Source organism: Parambassis ranga, chromosome 2 (assembly GCF_900634625.1).
Source record: "Parambassis ranga chromosome 2, fParRan2.1, whole genome shotgun sequence".
Classification (NCBI taxonomy): domain Eukaryota; kingdom Metazoa; phylum Chordata; class Actinopteri; family Ambassidae; genus Parambassis; species Parambassis ranga.
Window position 1 is genome coordinate 25422431 of NC_041023.1, and position 19697 is coordinate 25442127.

Genomic DNA, 19697 nt, shown 5'->3' on the forward strand with positions numbered 1-19697 from the left:
TTGATAAAATGCTCGTCTCTATTTTTACCAGCGCTGCTGAGATGTGCTGCTCCTACAGCTTTATTTATAGCCTCCTCCATCGTCCCGCCTGGGCCGGTCGTCCTGCCTGGGCCGGTCGTCCTGCCTCCACTGTGACTCACAGAGCTGCTGGTTCCACTGAGGAAGTCCGTTAGTGACTCCCAACCAGAGAGTGAGCGACAGACGGGCAGGAAGAGCGCAAGACAGGCAGAGTCCAGAGAAAAGAGAGGAAAGACCCAGCAGCAGCCTGAGACGACCGGAGGACAGTCAGAGAGCGGACAGACTTTATTACAACTCCTCCTGACTGAGAAGGACTCACTGTCTAACCGACACTTGTGTTTCCGTCTTCAGGACTCTTCAGGATTTATCTTAACTTCAAACAGGGACTACAGACAGACCTCTCCGCCCCCGGCTCAGGATTATGGTGGTGGATGCTCCGTCTGAGGATCTGAAAGATCAAGATGCTGAAATGTAAAGACGGTCGTCTCTGCTGCAGCTCACTGCTGCTGCTGCTGCTGCAGGTCAGTCACTCACAGCCGGGCTTCAGCTGTGGAGAGGTTTTAGTTTGGTTCATCAGAGGAAACATGGCCAGAGAGAAGGAGGGATCATTTCTGTCACTGTTCAGTAGTAAGAAGAGGTTTCACACCAATGAATACATGTCTGCATGTAAACCTCAGAGCTTCTCTCACAGAGGAACCAGCTCACACCAACTGATCTTCATCCTGTTCTCCCTCAGCTTCAGGTTGTTTCTCAGACTAAAAATGATCATTTTCATTTTTACTCTAAAGAATTAAGAATCAAATTCATATATAAAGTAATATGACTTAAAAATCAATCAATGATTAAGTTATAGACAAATGAGGAAAGGCTCATTTTTTATGATGTGTCGCAAACTAAATGACATTATTATGCGTACATGTGGAACCTTTAAAGTAATGATGTGAAAATGCTGCTTTTTGTCTTCAATTTAATGACAAAACTACAGATTAAACAAACTTTAAATTCTCAGCAGGAGGCTTGTTTATAATAAAACTCAAAGTTTTGGTTGCTCAGAAAGAGCTGTCAATAATGTGCTGTACTGCAGATAGATGAAGATGAAAAACCTCGTGCTGCTTCACAGACTTCCTGACTCCATGTTACTTCAGGGAAGTTTGGAAGTTTTAAACTCTGTGACCAAACCATGTGACCTGCTAACACGAGCTAACTGCGTGCTGGGTTAGATAAAGATAAGCTAACATTCAGTTGTTAGCATCCCAACTGCTAACTGCTAATGCTAATTATGTACCTGTTCAGGAAATAAGGCGCAAACTGTCCTGCAGCTTCTGTACACAATATGACACAATGATGACATGACAATGAGGTGTGTTAACAGTGTGTTCGTATTGATACAGTGTGACTTCCTGTCTGTCCGTCCGTTTCCTCTGAACCTGTTCAACTTCATTATCAGTGACAAATTGTTTTATTTTGTCTTCAGCACAACAGAATCTGAGGATACACAACCACTGTTATCACGCACGCACAGACACGCATGCACAAACACACACATATACACACAGACACGCACACACAGATACACAGACATACACAGACATACACACACAGGTCATGTTTCTTTAAATAATAACTAATAATTAACAGCCTAACTCCCTTTCCTGACAGCTAACAGATGATTGATTAGTAATCAGTTATGCCCCCCCCCCCAAAATGCTGCTGCCTCCTCTCTGCCTCTCCTCTCAGAACAATGGCATCAAAGCTCCAGGCTTCACTCACTTCACTTCACTTGAAAGCAGCCTGTGAAGGTTGTTGTTTCCTCCTCTGTGGAGAACAGATGCTCATTCTGCATCAACATGTCTGCAGAAAACAGCTCAGTCATGTGACTCCGAACTGTAGTGTGTGTACAGCAGCCAGACTTTAACATAGAAAACCCTCTGATCTGGCAGCCTCCTGTCACTCAAACCGGTCCTTATGTCCTGACATGATTAAAGTTACAAACATTCAGCCCCTGTACAGTCGACAGCAGAAACACACTCATCCATCTAGACCAGATCGGGTGTTGTTCCAGCTCTAAACATCTTTATATTTGTGCTGTAAAGTTGGACATTTTAACATCTGTGAGGAATTTGGAGTATGCCTCTAGTGGACGCTGTAGGAGCTGCAGTTTCTGGGACATTCTGTGACCTCTGAGTGATGTAGGTGTCTTCTTTGCTGACAGGCTGCCGTCTCTGTGGTGTCCTCTGAGGACCACGGAGCCTCTGGACCATGTAATGTCTCTGTATCTGAAGCAGCATCCGGCCTGGACTCTGTGACCCTGACTGTCAGCACGCCTGGGCATGGCTGCTCCTTCACTGTGACGTCTGTGGACACCGGAGCCGAGGGCGCCAAGTGTAGAAGAGGAGGAGGAGAGGAGGAGACTAATGAGATCAATGACAGGGAGGTAATGCAGCAGGAGGAGGGAGGAGCCAACTATGTGGGAACCAATCAACTTGGAGTGAAGGATGGAGAGAACACAGACGTGTTCACCTGTGTGATGAATCATCTGGAGCCCGGAACCACCTACCAGCTGCAGGTCCAGTCACAGAAAGACCAGGAGTCTGCCAACATCACCGTGCACACCAGTGAGTCCTTGTGTGCGCACACATGTCAAAAAACCAGACATCTTTCTTTATCATCAGTGTTAACATTACCGGCTCTGACACAGAACCAGAACACACAGAGGTGGAACTGGTCCAGTAACAGTTAGCTGATCTGAGAGCCTCACATGATGTGACCTCTGAGTTACTTGTAGTTCACGCTACAACCACTGGGGGCTAGCTCCAGAAGACTTAAAATTACGCACAATACGCATAATAATAACATAGTTTCCTGCTTCCACGATCGCCTGCCCCCCTAAACTCCACTCGTGCTCCCCCTCTTTGTCCATATTTGGAGTTTTGGTGGACATGACGCTGCCAACATGACGCTGCCAACATGGCGGCGGTCAGAGCGTCCCGGAGCCTCCAAACGAGCCTCCAAACGGCTCTTCAGAAACAAACGGGTGACATCATGGAAGCTTTGTCCATAGTTTTTACTGTCAATGGTTCTGTCTGTGTCTGTTGCTTCATGAAGACTTTTCTGCTTTGATCACAGTTTCTTTCAGTCAAAGTGACTTTGCTCATATTGTCCTCACAGAGACACAACATCATCTAAACACATTCTAGCTGCTACATGCTAGCTGTCAGAGAGCCCCAGCAGCTGGTTGTTTCCTCTTTGTTGTTAAAGTTTGTATTTTTAGTACAGTTACTGTTAAAGTATGCTGGAGCTGATTTGAAGTCTGTAACCTGTATCAGACGTCTTTGTGTATCTGTTGTGTTCTATTGTTTCCATTCCTCTGACCTCTTTATGTTTGAAGTGAAAAAACAACACCTGACCTCCATGTCTGTGTGTGTGTGTCTCAGAGTTAATGTCATGAAGCTTCCCCTCTCTGTCGCTCTGTGATTAGCTACAGGAACTACTGCCCTGCTGAGAGAGAGTGATAGAGCCCTGACAGTGTGTGTGTGTGTCTGTGTGTGTTTCTCCACGCTGGCGGGCATCCAGAACAGAAGTTGGACCCTCAGTGTGTATTTCCATTGCGGGCAGAGCTCCGGGTTCAGCTATTTCCTGCCTCCATTGTTTCTTTGTTCTGTGGGAAAGGGTGTGTGTGTGTGTGTGTGTGTGAAACGGGGTGTTGCTGCTTTCAGTGGAGTCCTGGCGGTAACCTTCTCAGCAATGCAAGCACTTGTCCTGTGGTTTCTTTGTAGGGGCGCTGACTGTTAGTGCAGCTCCTGTGTTCAGACTCTGTTTAACATGTAGTCGCCACACCACACCTGAGTCCTGCTGAGTCCAGCTGAGTCCACGCTGCCTTCTAGCTGTTAGGCCCCGTTCACACTGGAGAAAGTCAATCAAGCTAAAGTAGGATTGAATCCATATAGCCTTTAAGCTGGATACATTCAGACCTATTTTCAAATCTGGCTATCACACACACTTGTCCATGCTCAATCCAGCTAGGTGGTGAGTCAGTTCAGGCCGCTAATGAAATATTTGACTTAGTCATTAATTTGTTTAGACGATAATCCAAACTAATAATCATGATCCTGTAAGCTGTGTGGTCGTGGGGCTTAAAGTGATTTTTAGATGTCAGGTTTGTGACATGTTATTTTTTGTCTGGAGTCTTTGGACCAGTCAGATTTTGGTGGTTCTGGTGATGGATGAGACTCTGCAGTATGTTTAGTGTGATTGGATGATCAGTGTCAGTGTCACCATCAGACCACCGAGCCTAATCTGTAATTTAATCTAACCGTTTGCATTGTGGTGTAGGATCAATAAATGAATAGGTGAGCCCACAGAGCCTCACCGCGCTGTCGCTCTCTTTTCTTTGGTGTGTCTCTGAGCTCATAGACTCTACCCTCCACCCTGTAGTTTCTCAGAAGTACTGGCCCTGCTGTCGGTATTTTCCTTCCTGAGGGAGGAACTGTGGACAAAGTTCTTCCCTAAAATGTCCCGTTAGTTTCTGCATTTGATAAGCATCCACTGTGGAGGAGGTGTCACACAGAATGAAGGATGCGTGATCACCTTTACCTGCTACCTCCGTGGTCCGCTGTGTGGCGGCGTTGGATGGCGCGCTGATGCAGCAGACTGTTCCTTCAGTGTGATTTATTTGTTTGGAAGACGAGCCCTGTTGGGCCGCAGGAAGAGGATCTGTGGTGTTTGTGCCAGACTTCAAACTGAGAACAAACAATATTATCAGGCTGCGACATCTCTAAGTGCCACGCTGAGACGAAGAGTTCCCATCATCCCTCAGAGGGCCAAACATGTTTGTTTTGTTCAGGAGTCAAAGAGTCTATCATGACCAGAACAGTAACTGTGTCTGTGTGTCTGTGTGTGTGTATCTGTCTCTATGTGTGTCTGTGTGTCTGTGCGTGTGTTTTAGGGCCATCGGCGGTGGTCGGCCTGGCTGTGACCTCCAGGACCTGCAGCAGCCTGGGCCTTTCCTGGCAGGCTGGCCCTGGCAGGACGCAGCGCTTCAGGCTGCAGCTGAGGGAGGTAGTGCAGAGTCTGGATCAGTCAGGTATGTCTGCTGTGACTGCCTCCAACAAACTGTGTGTTCTCTAATAAAAAAAATCACTGTGATTGTGTTAGCATGCTGATGTTAGTGTTCGGGTAGAGTCATGTGATCTTTGGCTCTTCCTCCTCTGTGCCTGCAGATCTGCTGATGAACGAGACGTTAGAAAGCACAACAACACAACACACACTCGTGGGCCTGACGCCAGGGCGACAGTACATTATTACCATGGTAACAGAGGCTGGCGGGCTGAAGAACAGCAGGACGATCGAGGCTCAGACAGGTAGAGAGAGAGGAGAGACAGAGGAAGGACAGGGAGACATGTTATATCTGAGTCTGTGTTTTCTCTGCAGCGCCCTCTGCTGCTTCAAACATCACCACCGACTACAACAACGGCACAAGCTTGAGGCTGTCATGGCAACAACCTGAAGGTGACTTTGACGCACTTATCATCACTGTCTCGTCCAATGGATCGAGTCTCTGGGAGACGTCCCTGCCTCAGAACACCACAGAGGTAGCCGTCCATCAGCTGACCCCTGGCTTGGCCTATCAGGTCGCAGTGACGTCCAGAAGGGGCAGGTTGACAAACCGATCAGAAATCAGTGTGAGGACAGGTGAGATGAAGACACGAGGCTGTCTTTGTCTGTATTCCCCTTGTCTTAAGCTCACCCTGATGTTGTCCCACCTACAGCTCTGGTGCCGGCGTCGCTCCTCTCCTTGTCTCCCTCCTCAGAGGATGGCCTCCTGCTGGCCTGGTCGCCTCCTGCTGGCCATTTTGAGAATTACAGGTTGTTCTTGTTCGATGGCTCTCAGCAGTTAGTCACTGCCACGCTGGACCAGCAGGCAGTGAACTTCAGCTTTCCTGGAACGGGGCTAACACCTGGGCGGCGGTACCGAGCCGTGCTGCAAGTGGAGGGTGGAGGCCTGATAGTGGAAAGCAGCTGTGATGGAGCAACAGGTCAGAAACACACAGGAGCGATGGGTCAGGTTTGTGTAGGACAGCTGAGCTCACCTGTCTGTCTGCAGCTCCTGCCCCGGTGGTGGATCTTCATGTGAGACACTCAGACGAGACCTCGCTCAGCGCCATGTGGAGCCACGCCCCCACCGGGTCACGTGACAGCTACTTCCTCACCCTCAGCCATGGTAAGACCACAGCACAGCCTCACATAAAACTTGAGTGCTTGTCGGTGGGTTTGATTGCTCCATTCTGCTCGCCTCGTAGGCGAAGTCACCATGGACACCAGGGAGGTGGAGCCTAACATGAGGGAGTGCACCTTCAACGTACTCACGCCTGGGAGACGGTACACCATCACCGTGGCAACCAGGAGTGGGAAACTGAACTCCTCTGTCTCAGTAGAGGGGAGGACAGGTGTGTGACTGAAAAGATACATGTCCTCAGTTTGATTACAGTCACACACAGCTGATACCTGTGTGTGTGTGTGTGTGTGTGTGTGTCACAGTTCCGATGGCATTGCGTACCATCAGTGTGAGCAGCTCAGGAGTCGACAGCCTCCAGGCATCATGGGAAAAACCACCAGGAGACGTGGACTCATACATGCTGACCCTGCTGCAGGACAGGTGAGTTATTAGAGATCTTTAACCTAGCATGTAGCCTAGCTTAGCTCGATGTTAAAGAGTCCTTTTCGTCCGCAGCGTTGTGGTTCATAACTACAGCGTCCCAGCTGATTCTTCTTCTCTGCTGCTGACCGGTTTGACCCCTGGAGCCCTCTACAAGCTGAAGGCTGTCACTGTCAGTGGAGAGCTGCAGTCTAAACCCACCAGTCTGGAGGCACGAACAGGTGAGACAGTAAAACAGGTAATCCTTGATCTCTGTCTGAGCAACTCAAAGTAACATTGGTGCTGAAAATAAGCCAGCTGAGGCCATGAAAGTAGCCACTACATATTTCCCATGATTCCCTGCATGCACAGCTCTGTGTGAACTCTGCAGACTTCCCTTCAAAACTCTAATCTGCATTTCATAACAGATTCTCTGACAAATCCAATCTCTGTGATGAAAAACAGAAAAACGTGTTTCTACATGTGACTGCAAATGTTTTCATTCAGAAAGCCTGAAAAATGTAAAGAAGTCACAACAGACACACACACACATGGTTATGTAAGGCTGTTTGATTGCCGGTCAGTTGGGATCTAATTGTGTAAAGACAATATTCTTCTACAACTCTGTTGTGTTGTTCTTTAAACACACTCAGTGACCCCAAACAACCAGCAGTCAGAACAGTTAACAAAACATCCAGAGTCCTGTACAGTCAGAGGTCATCAGAGCTTTATGCACATTTAAAAACAACTTTAGAGAGGGCTGAATTAGAGCATTAATAAAATTAGTTTCCAGGAACTTAAATCTAATGTCATGAGGACTCTTTTGTGGCTGTGCCCCTAACAAAGATGGTTTTTAAGTGTGTGTTATGTGATAACATCAAATGGTTTCCAGAACAATGGCCAAAATACCAAAAAGGTCTGGAATGTTACACACACACACACACACACACACAGTGTTCAAAGACTTCCTGCACACTCACATAAACGCACATTTGTATATCTGTCATTGTGAGTACTCTCCCTAACCTGAACCTAAACACCAGGTCTTAACCTGAGCCGACAAATATACATGTACATGTATGTACACACACACACACACACACACACACTCACTCCTGCTCAGAGCGCCTATTGTGTTCCTACAGAATGTCCGAGTTATTTTCAGGACGCTGTGTGCTGCCAACCAATCAGCCTTTCACTGGTGAAAACAAAAACAAACCCCGCCCACAGCCCCTCAGATGACCTTCTATTGGTTGATTAAAGGTTACAAAGATGTGAAAATAATTTATGATGTTTATCTAAGTTTTGTTATAACCACAGACCTGTTTGTACTTTCAGTCCCAGCGTCAGTCCTTGACTTAACTGTTGCCAATGGCGGCAGGTCAGACGCTCTGCAGGCATCATGGCGTCCTGCGGCGGGTGTGGTGGACAGCTACCTGGTCCGTCTTCAGGACGGGAGGCAAACTGTCCACATGTTGGCCGTGTCCCGCTTCTCGCCGCCTGAGTGCTCCTTTAGCTCGCTGGTCGCTGGGCGGCTGTACTCGGTCATCATAGTTACGAGGACTGGGAACTTGGAGAACGCCACCATGGCTCAGGCTCGGACACGTAAGGAGACGTCAGAAAAACGCAAAATTTAAACGAAAGGTGTTCTTGAGGTTTTAACCTCATTTTTTGTTTATAAATAAAGGTTGTTCAATTGATTGATTGATTTTTGTTTTCAGAACCGGCGACTGTACAAAACCCAACAGCAGTTCACTCCGCGAGAGACGACTTTCTCAAGGTGTGTTAAGGTTTGATGAGTCAGAGGTTTACAGTCGATCTGGTTCCAGTGGTCTTATATGTAAATAATAAATCAGATAAGAATCAGAGCACCCTGTGAACAGTGCCACCTGTGGCTGCTGAGTGAACTGCAGGCAGCTCTGTTGTGTGTTCAGGTGTACTGGCGCCATGCAGCTGGAGATCTGGACCGCTACGTGGTTCTGATCCGTTACAACCACAGCATGCTGCAGAACAAGAGCATCTCAGCTGGACATAATGAGTGCGTCTTCTCGTCCCTGACACCTGGCAGACTCTACACTGTCACCGTGGAAACCTGGAGCGGAGACTACGTCAGCAGCATCTCTACCGACGGACGCACCTGTGAGTCACCGACACAGAAAACTAAACTGTAACATAATGTTTGTGCTGATATTAAGTTGTGTGTTTTGTGCTCAGTTCCAGCAGCTGTGGGCAATCTGTCACTAGGCAATGCAGGAACAGGTGATCTGGTTCTCACCTGGAGCCCCGCCCCCGGAGATGTGGACCACTATGAGGTGAACTACACCACCGCCTCAGATTCTGACTGGCTGTGGCGACCTCTGACTCTCTGTTCCTCCAGGTCACGCTGCTCTTCAACGACACCCGAGTCTTCCCTCCGGTCACGCTGAGCAGCGACGTGCGACACCACCGGCTAACCTCCCTGACCCCTGGGCGGCTGTACAAGATCGTGGTGTCGACGTTCAGCGGGCCATTTCAGAGGGCGCAGTACACAGAGGGACGGACAGGTAGGATCTGAGCACGACTCTGTCTGCTGACCTCAGAGTGTGCAGCTTTGCTGAATCTTCTGCTCTGCAGTTCCCAGCGCTGTGAGGAACCTCCGCCTGACGCCTCAGCCCAGACTGATGGACTCTGCTGCAGGGATGCTGGTCACCTGGACGCCCGGAGATGGAGACATGGACATGTACGTTGTGTCTCTGTCGACCCCGGTGAGTCAAACTTCAACAGCAGTTTAATTACGGCTAACAGATGGTGAATTCATTCATAATCTTTCTGATGTCATGCCCTGTCTTCAGGACCGAGTCATTATTGAGACTCGTCCTGTTCCCAAACATGTCTCCTCCCTGGACTTTATGGATCTGATCCCAGGCCACACCTACACCATCACTATCCAGTCCCTGAGTGGGGCGCTGACCAACAGCAACACAGCGACCGGCCGCACGGGTCAGACTCTAATGATTCTGTTAATGATGTCATCATGAGCCGCGGCTGACCGTCTCTGTCTCTGCAGCTCCCGCCAAGGTGACGGCACTGCAGGCTGACAATGACCACACCACCCACAGCCTCACCGTCAGCTGGGAGAGGCCGGTGGGCGTGTACGACGGCTACAGCCTGCAGTTACTGGACGAAGATGGCGTTGTTCTTACCAACCGGTCGGTGGCGGCGCAGAGTCGCAGCGAGCGGCTGGAGGGGCTTACCTCAGGGAAGTGGTATCGTGTGAGGGTGGTGACACTGAGCGGCGGCGTCCCGTCACCTGACGCCACAGCAGAGGGACAAACACGTGAGTCTTGTTTATAACCAACGGCTTTTGTGGCGCCCCCATGTGGCCTGTCCATAGAGGTGTTTTTGTGTGGTCCAGGTCCGGCTGCAGTCAGTAACCTCACCATCATAGCGGCCAACACGTCCTCGCTCTCCTTCTCGTGGCGTCCCTCAGACGGTCACGTGGACATCTACGACCTGTCACTCTACAGCATCAGCGAGACGATGGCCAATCACAGGGAGGGAAGCAGGACGGAGCATCACCAGGTGGGGCTCAGGTTGAGACATGTGATTACATCATAGCGGTGCATCTTGTGATCCTGCGGCATGTGTTCCAGGCTGCAGGCGAGCTGGTGGACCTGCAGAAGGTCGGGTCTGCGGCACACAGCTGCATGTTCTCTGGGCTGCGAGCAGGAAGTCTGTACCGGCTGCAGGTGGTGAGCTGGAGCAGAGACATGAGCAGCGACTCGGCCGTGCTGGCCAGGACCGGTCCGTTGGCACACGCCAGCATCTTATTCTGTTGTGTCCTTCTCTTCAACATCCTGATGGTAACATCTTCTCCTCTCGTCTTCTTCAGTCCCGTCTGCAGTGTCCTCTCTCCAGGTCCAGAGTTCAGGACGGACAGACAGACTGTCTGTCAGCTGGCAGCACGGAGAGGGAAGCCGGAGCAGCTACCAGGTACTTGCTTTTAATTTAACCTCAGCTCACGAACACCTTCACCTTCTGGACTGAAAATGAGCTGCTCTGTGTTGGAGGTGGTGCTGTATGACGTCTCTGGAGCTACTCTGGGAGCTCAGACTCTAGGGGCGGAGCACAGGAGTCACATGTTCCCTGGGCTGACTCCTGGTAGGCTGTACCGTGCCGAGGTCATCACACACAGCGGAGAACTGACTAATAACGTGTCAGCGCTCGGACGCACCTGTAAGTCTGTCAAAGCACACTTATAAAGTGACTTTTTATTCCAGTTCTAACACTTATTATTCACTTCTAGCTCCAGAGCTGCCCACTCACCTGTCTGTCAAAGAAGGCCCGACCAATGACACGGTGGAGTTGACCTGGTCTAGCCCCACCTCCGGGGATTACGAGAACTTCAGTCTGCAGTGGATGCCCCCGGATCAGCTGACTGTCAGACACACTCACCTGACCAGCTGCATTGTGGGACAGATGTTTCCAGGGCGACAGTACAACTTCACCCTGACTACGGTCAGTGGGGGCGGGGCCAAGGGCGTACTCACAGCCAGGAGCCAGCCAATACAGAGGAGCGTGAGGACAAGTAGGTGGAGTTAAAATGTTTTAGTCTGGTACTGTAAATATAAGATTTGATTGAACACTGATCACTTTAATGATAAACAGGATGTTGGGGGGAGGGTTCAAACAGCAGATGTAGTTCTCCACACTCACCACTAGATGGTGACATCAGAAAAGCTCTGAATGTGAAAGGAGCATCAATCTTTGAATGTGTGAGGCTGCAGGATCAGAGCTAAATGCCTGAAGGACTAACATGGGATCCAGGTCATATGTTCATACATGTTTAATGTGATGACCTCCTTTCTTTTCTGCCTTGTGGTTTCTTCCATGAGGTCCACCGCAGAATGATTTATTCACATCTGAAGATGTTGTTTTGATTGAGCTCAGACAGGAAATTCAGAAATAAGAGTCAGTGTGTGCAGCCTGTTGCTGGTTTTTATCTTCATCTGGCCCACAGTCGCCATCAGTTTGTTTTATTGTCTGATCAGGATGCTGTTTGTTTTCAATACATAAACACTGTGAGGAGTTTATTTGAACAGGAAGGTCAACAAAGGGGGGGGGGTTGTATGAGAGTGGCATATGTCTCATTAAGAGATGTGTGTGTACCTGTGTACGCGTACCCGTGATGTGTGTAGCTATGTGTGTAGGAGTGGGAGAGAAGAAGAGTACCGGTAAGTTGTTAACTCCAGAGAGGAGTGATTTATTAATTAAGTTTATGTACAGCGCAAAGAATAAGAGAATAAAGCTGCTCGTCCCTGGAGATGTGTCGCTCCTCTGTGTTTCCTGAGTATGGTGGGGAGGTTGAAGCAGGAAAGTTTAATAAATTATAAGTAACATAAAGAATACAAAGAGTAGTAATTTATTTTCTTATTATTACATAGTTCTACCTGATTATTTTGCGCTGAAACTAATTACACACTCGAGTCTGTCGACTCTGACAGCGTTTTACATCACAAGCATCTGCGCAATGACATAGCTCTGGATTTCCCAAAAATATACCCTCATCTAGTGATATCAGCACAAAACCTGTTGAGGAATATTTAGACATTTTTTTTGTTATAATAATTTACAGACACTATCACTTCGCTCTGTACATGTCCTGCGCAGTGCACACAGAGCGACACTGAACAGAGGAGCGCTGCTTCGCTAAATGACTTAGTCGAGCTGTGACAGACACTTTATTGATCCGCGAGGGGGAAATTTAGGATGCAAACTTTTTTCCGTTGTCTATTTTCATGAAAAGCTGCAGTACTGCAGATGTCTCTGACATGATAGAGGAAGACTGACTTAAATGACACTGTCAAAACTAAATAAATATTCAGCAATCCACCGGGCCTGATAAGCTTCAATCTATCTGTCTCTAGTGGGTCGGGCTAAACCAAAGTAGTGAAGACAAGGGAGGTGTTCAAAGATTGACTTACCTGTGAAACGGGTGTGCCGAAAACACCCTCATTAGGACTTAGTACATTCCTCCTGATAAAACTACATGCTACAAAATTCAACCAATCAGAATTTTGGTCGAGCCAGAACGTATCGACTAATAAATTGACCAGTCGACTGGGAGATTACAGCCCTATTCATCACCTCCTCGTCTTTCAGGTCCGTCTCCTCTGAAGTCCATCCACTGCTTCCCTCTCTCCTCGTCTGCCCTCTCCTGCTCCTGGTCGCCTCCTCTCGCTGACTTCGACTCCTATGAGGTCGAGTGCCGTCGCCATGATGATGGTGAGCTGACCTCTGCGCTGAGGCTGGCGGGCGGCGTCACTGCGGTAACCATGGACCACCTGGAGGCGTACAGGAAGTACTCAGTGACAGTCAGAGTGTCTTCAGCTGGACAGACAAGTCCTCCAGCGACACACACTACCATCACTATGATTGACCGTGAGTGTAAAGACACACACACACTGCCCTCAGGTGATGTAATGGAGTCAGCCAGATAAATAGGTCTGCTCACCTGGGAGAGAAAGAGGAGCAGAGTCCATAAATTCATCTCTAGATGAGGCTCGTTAGCGTCGACCTTCTAATTTAAGAAAGTGAACTCACACATTTATTCTGAAGGATTCAGTTCTTCTGTTTTTAAGTCGGCAGGAATGGATCTGTAGAAAACAACCTTTGTCTCTAAGTAGGCCACTGCAGCTACAATAAAGCACACAGCAACTTCTGGTGTTTGTAATGACAAGAGGAAACACACACACACGCACAGACTTATTTTTGAAAAGTCACTGTGACCTGAAACTCTTCTTCTTTGTTCCTCCCGGTTCTCGTCCGTCTCTCCTCTCTGTTGTATTATAAATCATTCTGACACAAGTAGACTGCAAAGGATGAAGAAGGGAAAAAGACGATGACTCTGGAAAATCCCAAAGAAAGTGTTTCTTAAAGGCATCGTTGCAAATGATGAAAAGAACGGAGCAGGGTGGAAGGTTTCTGTGGAGGCTCTGACGGAGTGACAACACAGAGTTCTTCTTCTGTTTATTTATTGATTGGTTATTGATTGATTTCCTTTCAGGCCCTCCCGTCCCGCCTTCCAGCGTTCGTGTCAGCGAGAAGTCGTCAAAGATCAAGTCGTCCTCCATTTTGTTCCGCTTCAACTGTTCCTGGTTCAGTGACGCAAACGGTGCCATCCGATACTACACTGTGATCGTGGCCGAGTCTGATGGTACACACACACACAGACACACACAGACACACATACACACATATTCTGATTGTTTACGTCTCTCGTGGCAGCCAATGAGATGCTTCAGCCGGAGCAGCACCACCCTCTGCCTTCCTACCGTGACTACATCAACAACTCCTCTGTCAGAGTCTATCAGACCGGCTACTTCCCCAGCCGCTGTCCACAGGACAGTGAGACCTCTGCTGGACAGGTAGCTTCACTGCAGCTTATAAATATGCAGATTATTGATCAGCTGATATCTAAGAAAGATCAATACAAACTGTGTGTATGTGTTCAACAGGTGGTGGAAGTGAACCTGGGGGCAGGAGGAGACCGGCTGGGCGGGTCATGTGATCATTACCATGACGACGACCTATACATGAGTGACAGCTACGGCGGCTTCTGCGACGGGCCGCTAAAAGCCAAAACATCCTACAGGTAAAAAAACACACCTGCTGCTGACGTGCTGCAGACACACAGAGGCACTGAGTGTGTGTGTGTGTGTCTGCAGGCTGAGTGTGCGGGCCTTCACCAGACTGTTCGATGAAAACCAAAGAGAGTTTCTGCAGCCACTCTTCACAGACACTTACCTGTCGTCACCGCTCAGGACGCACACAGGTGAGAACACCGCTAACAACAATCACACACACACACACGGCTCCGTGTTGATGTGTGTTGTTCTGTGACAGAACCTCTAGGTGGTGTGGTGGAGGGTTTGAGTGCTGGTATGTTCCTTATTGGGATGATGGTGGCTGTCGTCTCACTGCTGGTCTACAGACAGCGACTACGCAAAGTGTGAGTACACGAACAGACACATTTAGAGTCCTGAGTCAGTAACACAAATATCAGAATACATAAAATCTGAATGTTCCTTGTCCTCATGCTTACTGCACACATTAAAGTAAAGCTTTGACCTTTGTGTCTATGCTAAACTAACACTTTCATCGTCTAGCATGATATGAGTACTTAGAGCAACAAAAAACAAACTGTAATTTTAGAACATCAGATTTAAGGACACAAAAAACGATTTTAGTTTATTTTTATAAATAAAGTTTTCAATCTAAACATGCTCATCAACATGCAATCTGTGTGTGTGTACAGGGCTGTGCAGGAGAACCCGGTGGTGAGGATGAGTATGTGGAAAGAAGTTCCAGCTTCAGGGATGTATATGGGTGTCAGGAGGTAAGAGTGTGTTTGTGTGTGTGTATAATTATTCTCCTTCAGTGTGAAAGTAGGACAGATTCGTTTCCAATACCTCCTACGTCCTGTGTGTGAGTCTCTGAAGTATTAGTTTCCAATCGCTCTCTCAGATTAACTCATCATTCACTAGTGTGTGTGTGTGTGTGTGTGTGTGTGTGTGCTCTGTAATAGCTGATGTGACAGTACATTAATATTATTGCGTTTCCCTCTGTTTCAGTAACCGTCGTGTCACCAGGTGAGTTTCTTTGACACACAGTTGTGACTGTTGGATTAATCTGAATATTAATCTGTAATTAATATTGATGTCATCATTTTTAATCTCTCTTCAGTCCCATCAAATCCTGTCACTTTGAGTCCCACCTGTCCAAACTACAGGCCGACTCTAACTACCTGCTGTCTGAGGAGTTTGAGGTGATTCTCCTTCACAAAGACTTTTAGGCTCATATTTTCCACCCACATGCTAACTGCTACGTGCTAGCTTTCTTCTCATCTTCTCTTCTAATCTCGTTGTTCAGGACCTGAAGGATGTTGGCCGTAACCAGACGATGGACGTCGCCCGAGTACCTGAAAACCGAGGAAAGAACCGCTACAACAACATCCTGCCCTGTTAGTACACCACTCTGTGATTTAGCTTAGCTTCACTTTTAGCTCAGTTAGCCATGAATAAAGCTGATTTTATCCTCATTCTCTGACATTACACACACTGTACATGTAGTTCCTGTGTTTCACCTTTAGGGGGCAGAAACTCGACCGTTGTTGTGAGCCACATTTAGCAAACATTTAGCCGTCAGATGTTCGCCGACAGGTTAAAGGTGTCATCTGAGGTCACATGTTTCATTACTGTTTTTCCAGATGATTCCACCAGAGTGAAGCTGTCATACCTGGAGGATGACCCCTGCTCCGACTACATTAACGCCAGCTACATACCTGTATGAACACACACGCTGATCACTCAGCTGTACACTGAGCACACACTGACTTGTCTCTTGTGTGTGTGTGTGTTCAGGGTAATAACTTCCGCAGAGAGTACATCGCCACCCAGGGCCCGCTGCCCGGCACCAAAGACGACTTCTGGCGGATGGTGTGGGAGCACGGAGTCTACAACGTCGTCATGGTGACGCAGTGTGTGGAGAAAGGACGGGTAGGCACTGACAGATGGTGGATAAAAAGGAGGAACAAAGTTTATCCTGAGAGTGTTAATGTGTGTGTGTGTGTGTGTGTCTGCAGGTGAAGTGTGATCAGTACTGGCCTGCAGACAGAGAACCTCTCTACTATGGTGACCTCGTCATCCAGATGCTGTCAGAGTCCGTCCTCCCTGAGTGGACCATCCGAGAGTTCAGGATCACCTCGGTACTTTCACTTTTTCTTACTTCTGCCACCTCATCTGACTCCTGATTTGGAGGAGCAGCAGCTCTACTCCGAGCTCCTCTCGAGTGACCAAGCTCCTCACCCTGTCTCTAAGGGAGCGCCCAGCCGCCTTTCGAAACCAAAACTCATTTCGGCCGCTTGTATTTATGATCTCATTCTTTCTTACCCAAAAGCTTGTGGCCATAGGTTAGAGTAGAAATGTAGATTGACCGGCAAGTCGAGAACTTTGCCTTTTGGGTCAGCTCCTTCACCACAGGGTCACATCAACCACATGACAGCTCCACAACATCCACAGGCTTAATGTACCCAGGGTGGCTCTCATCCCGGTGCCTTGCTGCTGGGGAGCTTTTCAACTACCTCGGCAACTTCAGCCCGGGTGATAAACAAGTCCACCACTGAGTCCTCAGCCATCCGACAACATCCCCAGTCGAGGTCAGCTCCCCACCTCCACTGTAGTGTTGGTTGAGTACTCTTTCCCCTTTCTGAGGCACCGAACAGTTTGCCAGAATCTCTTTAAGGCTGACCGATAATCCTCATCCATGGTCTTTCCAAACTCCGCCCAAGTTTTTGCCTCCACAACTGATGCTTGCAGCGGCGTTGGATAGCCGCATCAAAAATGGAGGCAGAGAACATGGTCCACTGAGACTACATGTCCCCAACCTCCCTCGGAATCTGGGTGAAGCTGTCCCAGAGGTGGGAGTTAAGGGTGGCAGAGGCTAGCACAGAAGTCCAATAACAAAACACCACTCTGGTTCAGATCAGGGTGGCCGTTCCTCCCAGTCACGCCTCTCCAGGTGTTACTGTCACCCAGCAGGATGGCAGCACTAACCCTAACAATAATCATATTTCCTGACAGGAGAACGGCTGCAGTTACCCTCGTGTGCTGCGTCACTTCCACTACACGGTGTGGCCCGACCACGGAGTCCCAGAGAGCACACAGTCCCTGATTCAGTTTGTTAGGACGGTCCGGGACTATGTGGACCGTTCTCCGAGTACCGGTGCCACCGTCGTTCACTGCAGGTGGGACACACACACACACTGTGACAGATACCTCAGTACGCTGTGTGACTGTCCCGAGGCTGACAGGTGTGTTTGTGTGTCAGTGCTGGAGTCGGCCGCACCGGGACCTTCATCGCTCTGGATCGAGTCCTGCAGCAGCTGGACTCTAAAGGAACCATTGACCTGTATGGCTGCGTGTTCGACCTCCGCCTGCACCGTCAGCACATGGTCCAGACTGAGGTACTCCACCTGCCAAACAATGAACATGAAAAGAAAATTAAAAACACACAAACACAACAGCAACACGGCAAACACGGGCCAACATGCAGGTCTTCAAACGCTGCATATAAATACACACACCTAAAATTTGGTGTAGCAAGTAATTAAACTTATCTGTGTGTGTGTGTGTGTGTTGCAGTGTCAGTATGCCTTCCTGCATCAGTGTGTTCGGGACGTCCTGAGAGCCAAAAAGCATCGCAGCGAGCAGGAGAACCCTCTGTACCCCATTTACGAGAACTTCAACCCCGACTACTGCCGTGGTAAGACGACTGCTCCTGATCCAACGAAACTAATCAGAAAACATCTGAACTGTTCAATAACAATCAATCAGCACAAACAGCTTCAGAGCAGCAGCAAACACACAGTCTGACCGCTTGTGTTTCCTCCTCAGATTTCATGTACAGCGGGCGCTAAACAGACGATGACGTCCATCAGGCAGGAAGCTCTGAACCAGCTGAGAACAGAGCAGAGGACCCTCACACAGTTCTGCGTGTAAGAAATCAATCTGTAAAGAACCCGTCCCACTCATCAGAAACAGAGTGCAGTGATGCTGCCCACACACACCCTCCCTCCAACCTGTGTATGCTGCAACACATCAGCGGGCCCCAACAACAACTCACAGCACCTAATCAATGCTGATCAATCATGTGATCACACACTAATGAAGCCCAGGTTACTCTCAGTTAAGCACATCATTGACCTGCTGTGGACTGAGTGATTGGAGCCGTGAAACATCTCAGGTCAGATTTCCACACACACACAGAGCCTTTTATTTTTCCAGCCTCTGATATAACAGCACAAGTTCTCACTGCTCCGTATATAAGCTGTTTATTTAAAGACTCTCACATGTTGCTGTATGTAAATATTGATGTAATACTCTTTTTATATATTATAGCAGATATACGTCAATGAAATGCTGTATGTTTCCAGTCCATGACTACAACACGTGTTCTGAGGCAGTAAATGTAACCTGCTGCTTCCTGATTAACTGCAGTACAGCTATGAACATGAACAGTAGGAAGTTGAACATATATGAATGAATGTAAACATGTCTGAAGGAAACTCATTCATTCTCAAATTAAAAAAAAAATGTTTCTGCATAAAAATGTGACTGCTGAAGGATCTGAGTGGTTCAAATCATTTTTCTAAATTTTCCCGACACATCAGACCTGTTTTTATGTGGGATTTGCTCACGTGTCACACTGTGCCATATTTTGAAAGATATTTTTGGATCGATGATTATAGATTTCAGACTCCAGAATGTATGAAGCAGTTTTTAGGGTGGCTGTAAACTTTTAAAATTATAAAGTGTCCATTACAAACAACACTGTGTTTGTCTTTAAAATGTTTTTTTTTCTACTCAATGTTATGAGCTTTAATGTTCACATTTTCAGATGCTTAGAAAGTTATTTGATTTACGTTTAATATTTAAGTCATATCAGCCTCTAAATGTGTAGTAATTTATCAGCTGTATCTTCACAGTAACGTTTTTCATGTAGAAACAGTTTTTTTAATGTACTCATGTGGAGAACTTTAGTTTTTAGTGAGATTTTACAGAGTTAAAGTCAGAGTGGACCCTCTTCATGTCGTCTGTGAAGTTTGCTTTTTGAACAGTGATAAAAAGTTCAACTTAAACTGAAAGCTGAACCCGTCTGGAAGCTCTTCAGTAACTTGGCTGAGACCACATGAACACCAGCAGAACCCACTTTTATCTCTGCGTCTGATTTCCATATTGATCTGGGCCACACTGAAGGCCAAGCAGAACTGGGTAACCCAGATAGCCACAATTATCATGGGCTCAGAGGAGGCCTGTCAGAGGGGCTGAGCAGAGCTGAATCCCCTCTAGACCGAATATTAGGGTTGGGCGATATTGGCAAAAAAATTAATCATGAGTAATTGTGGCATTTAGCCAATAACGATTAATTTGACGATTAATTGCGATTAATTTCGACAATTGCGCTTACATGTTTTTGACTCTAAATCGCCACATTTGAAACCAAAACT

The 19697-nt window shown here is 47.8% G+C and overlaps 1 protein-coding gene across 1 annotated transcript; it reads left to right on the top strand.

The window, feature by feature from the left end:
* Positions 1-206: 206 nt before the first annotated feature.
* ptprb (protein tyrosine phosphatase receptor type b) lies at positions 207-19021 on the top strand. The gene is made up of 40 exons (XM_028399876.1): positions 207-539; positions 2231-2633; positions 4964-5101; positions 5238-5378; positions 5449-5709; positions 5787-6053; positions 6122-6238; positions 6318-6464; positions 6556-6673; positions 6749-6894; positions 7991-8257; positions 8374-8432; positions 8587-8791; positions 8867-8964; positions 9030-9195; positions 9266-9396; positions 9484-9631; positions 9699-9968; positions 10047-10213; positions 10285-10435; positions 10524-10624; positions 10702-10867; positions 10938-11219; positions 12794-13072; positions 13698-13847; positions 13919-14058; positions 14149-14285; positions 14359-14465; positions 14537-14642; positions 14949-15029; positions 15265-15282; positions 15377-15458; positions 15563-15653; positions 15900-15976; positions 16054-16188; positions 16275-16397; positions 17272-17435; positions 17519-17654; positions 17833-17953; positions 18085-19021. Exons 1-40 carry the CDS (start codon positions 480-482, stop codon positions 18105-18107), a joined length of 5979 nt encoding a protein of 1992 aa, XP_028255677.1. The 5' UTR covers positions 207-479; the 3' UTR covers positions 18108-19021.
* Positions 19022-19697: the final 676 nt, after the last annotated feature.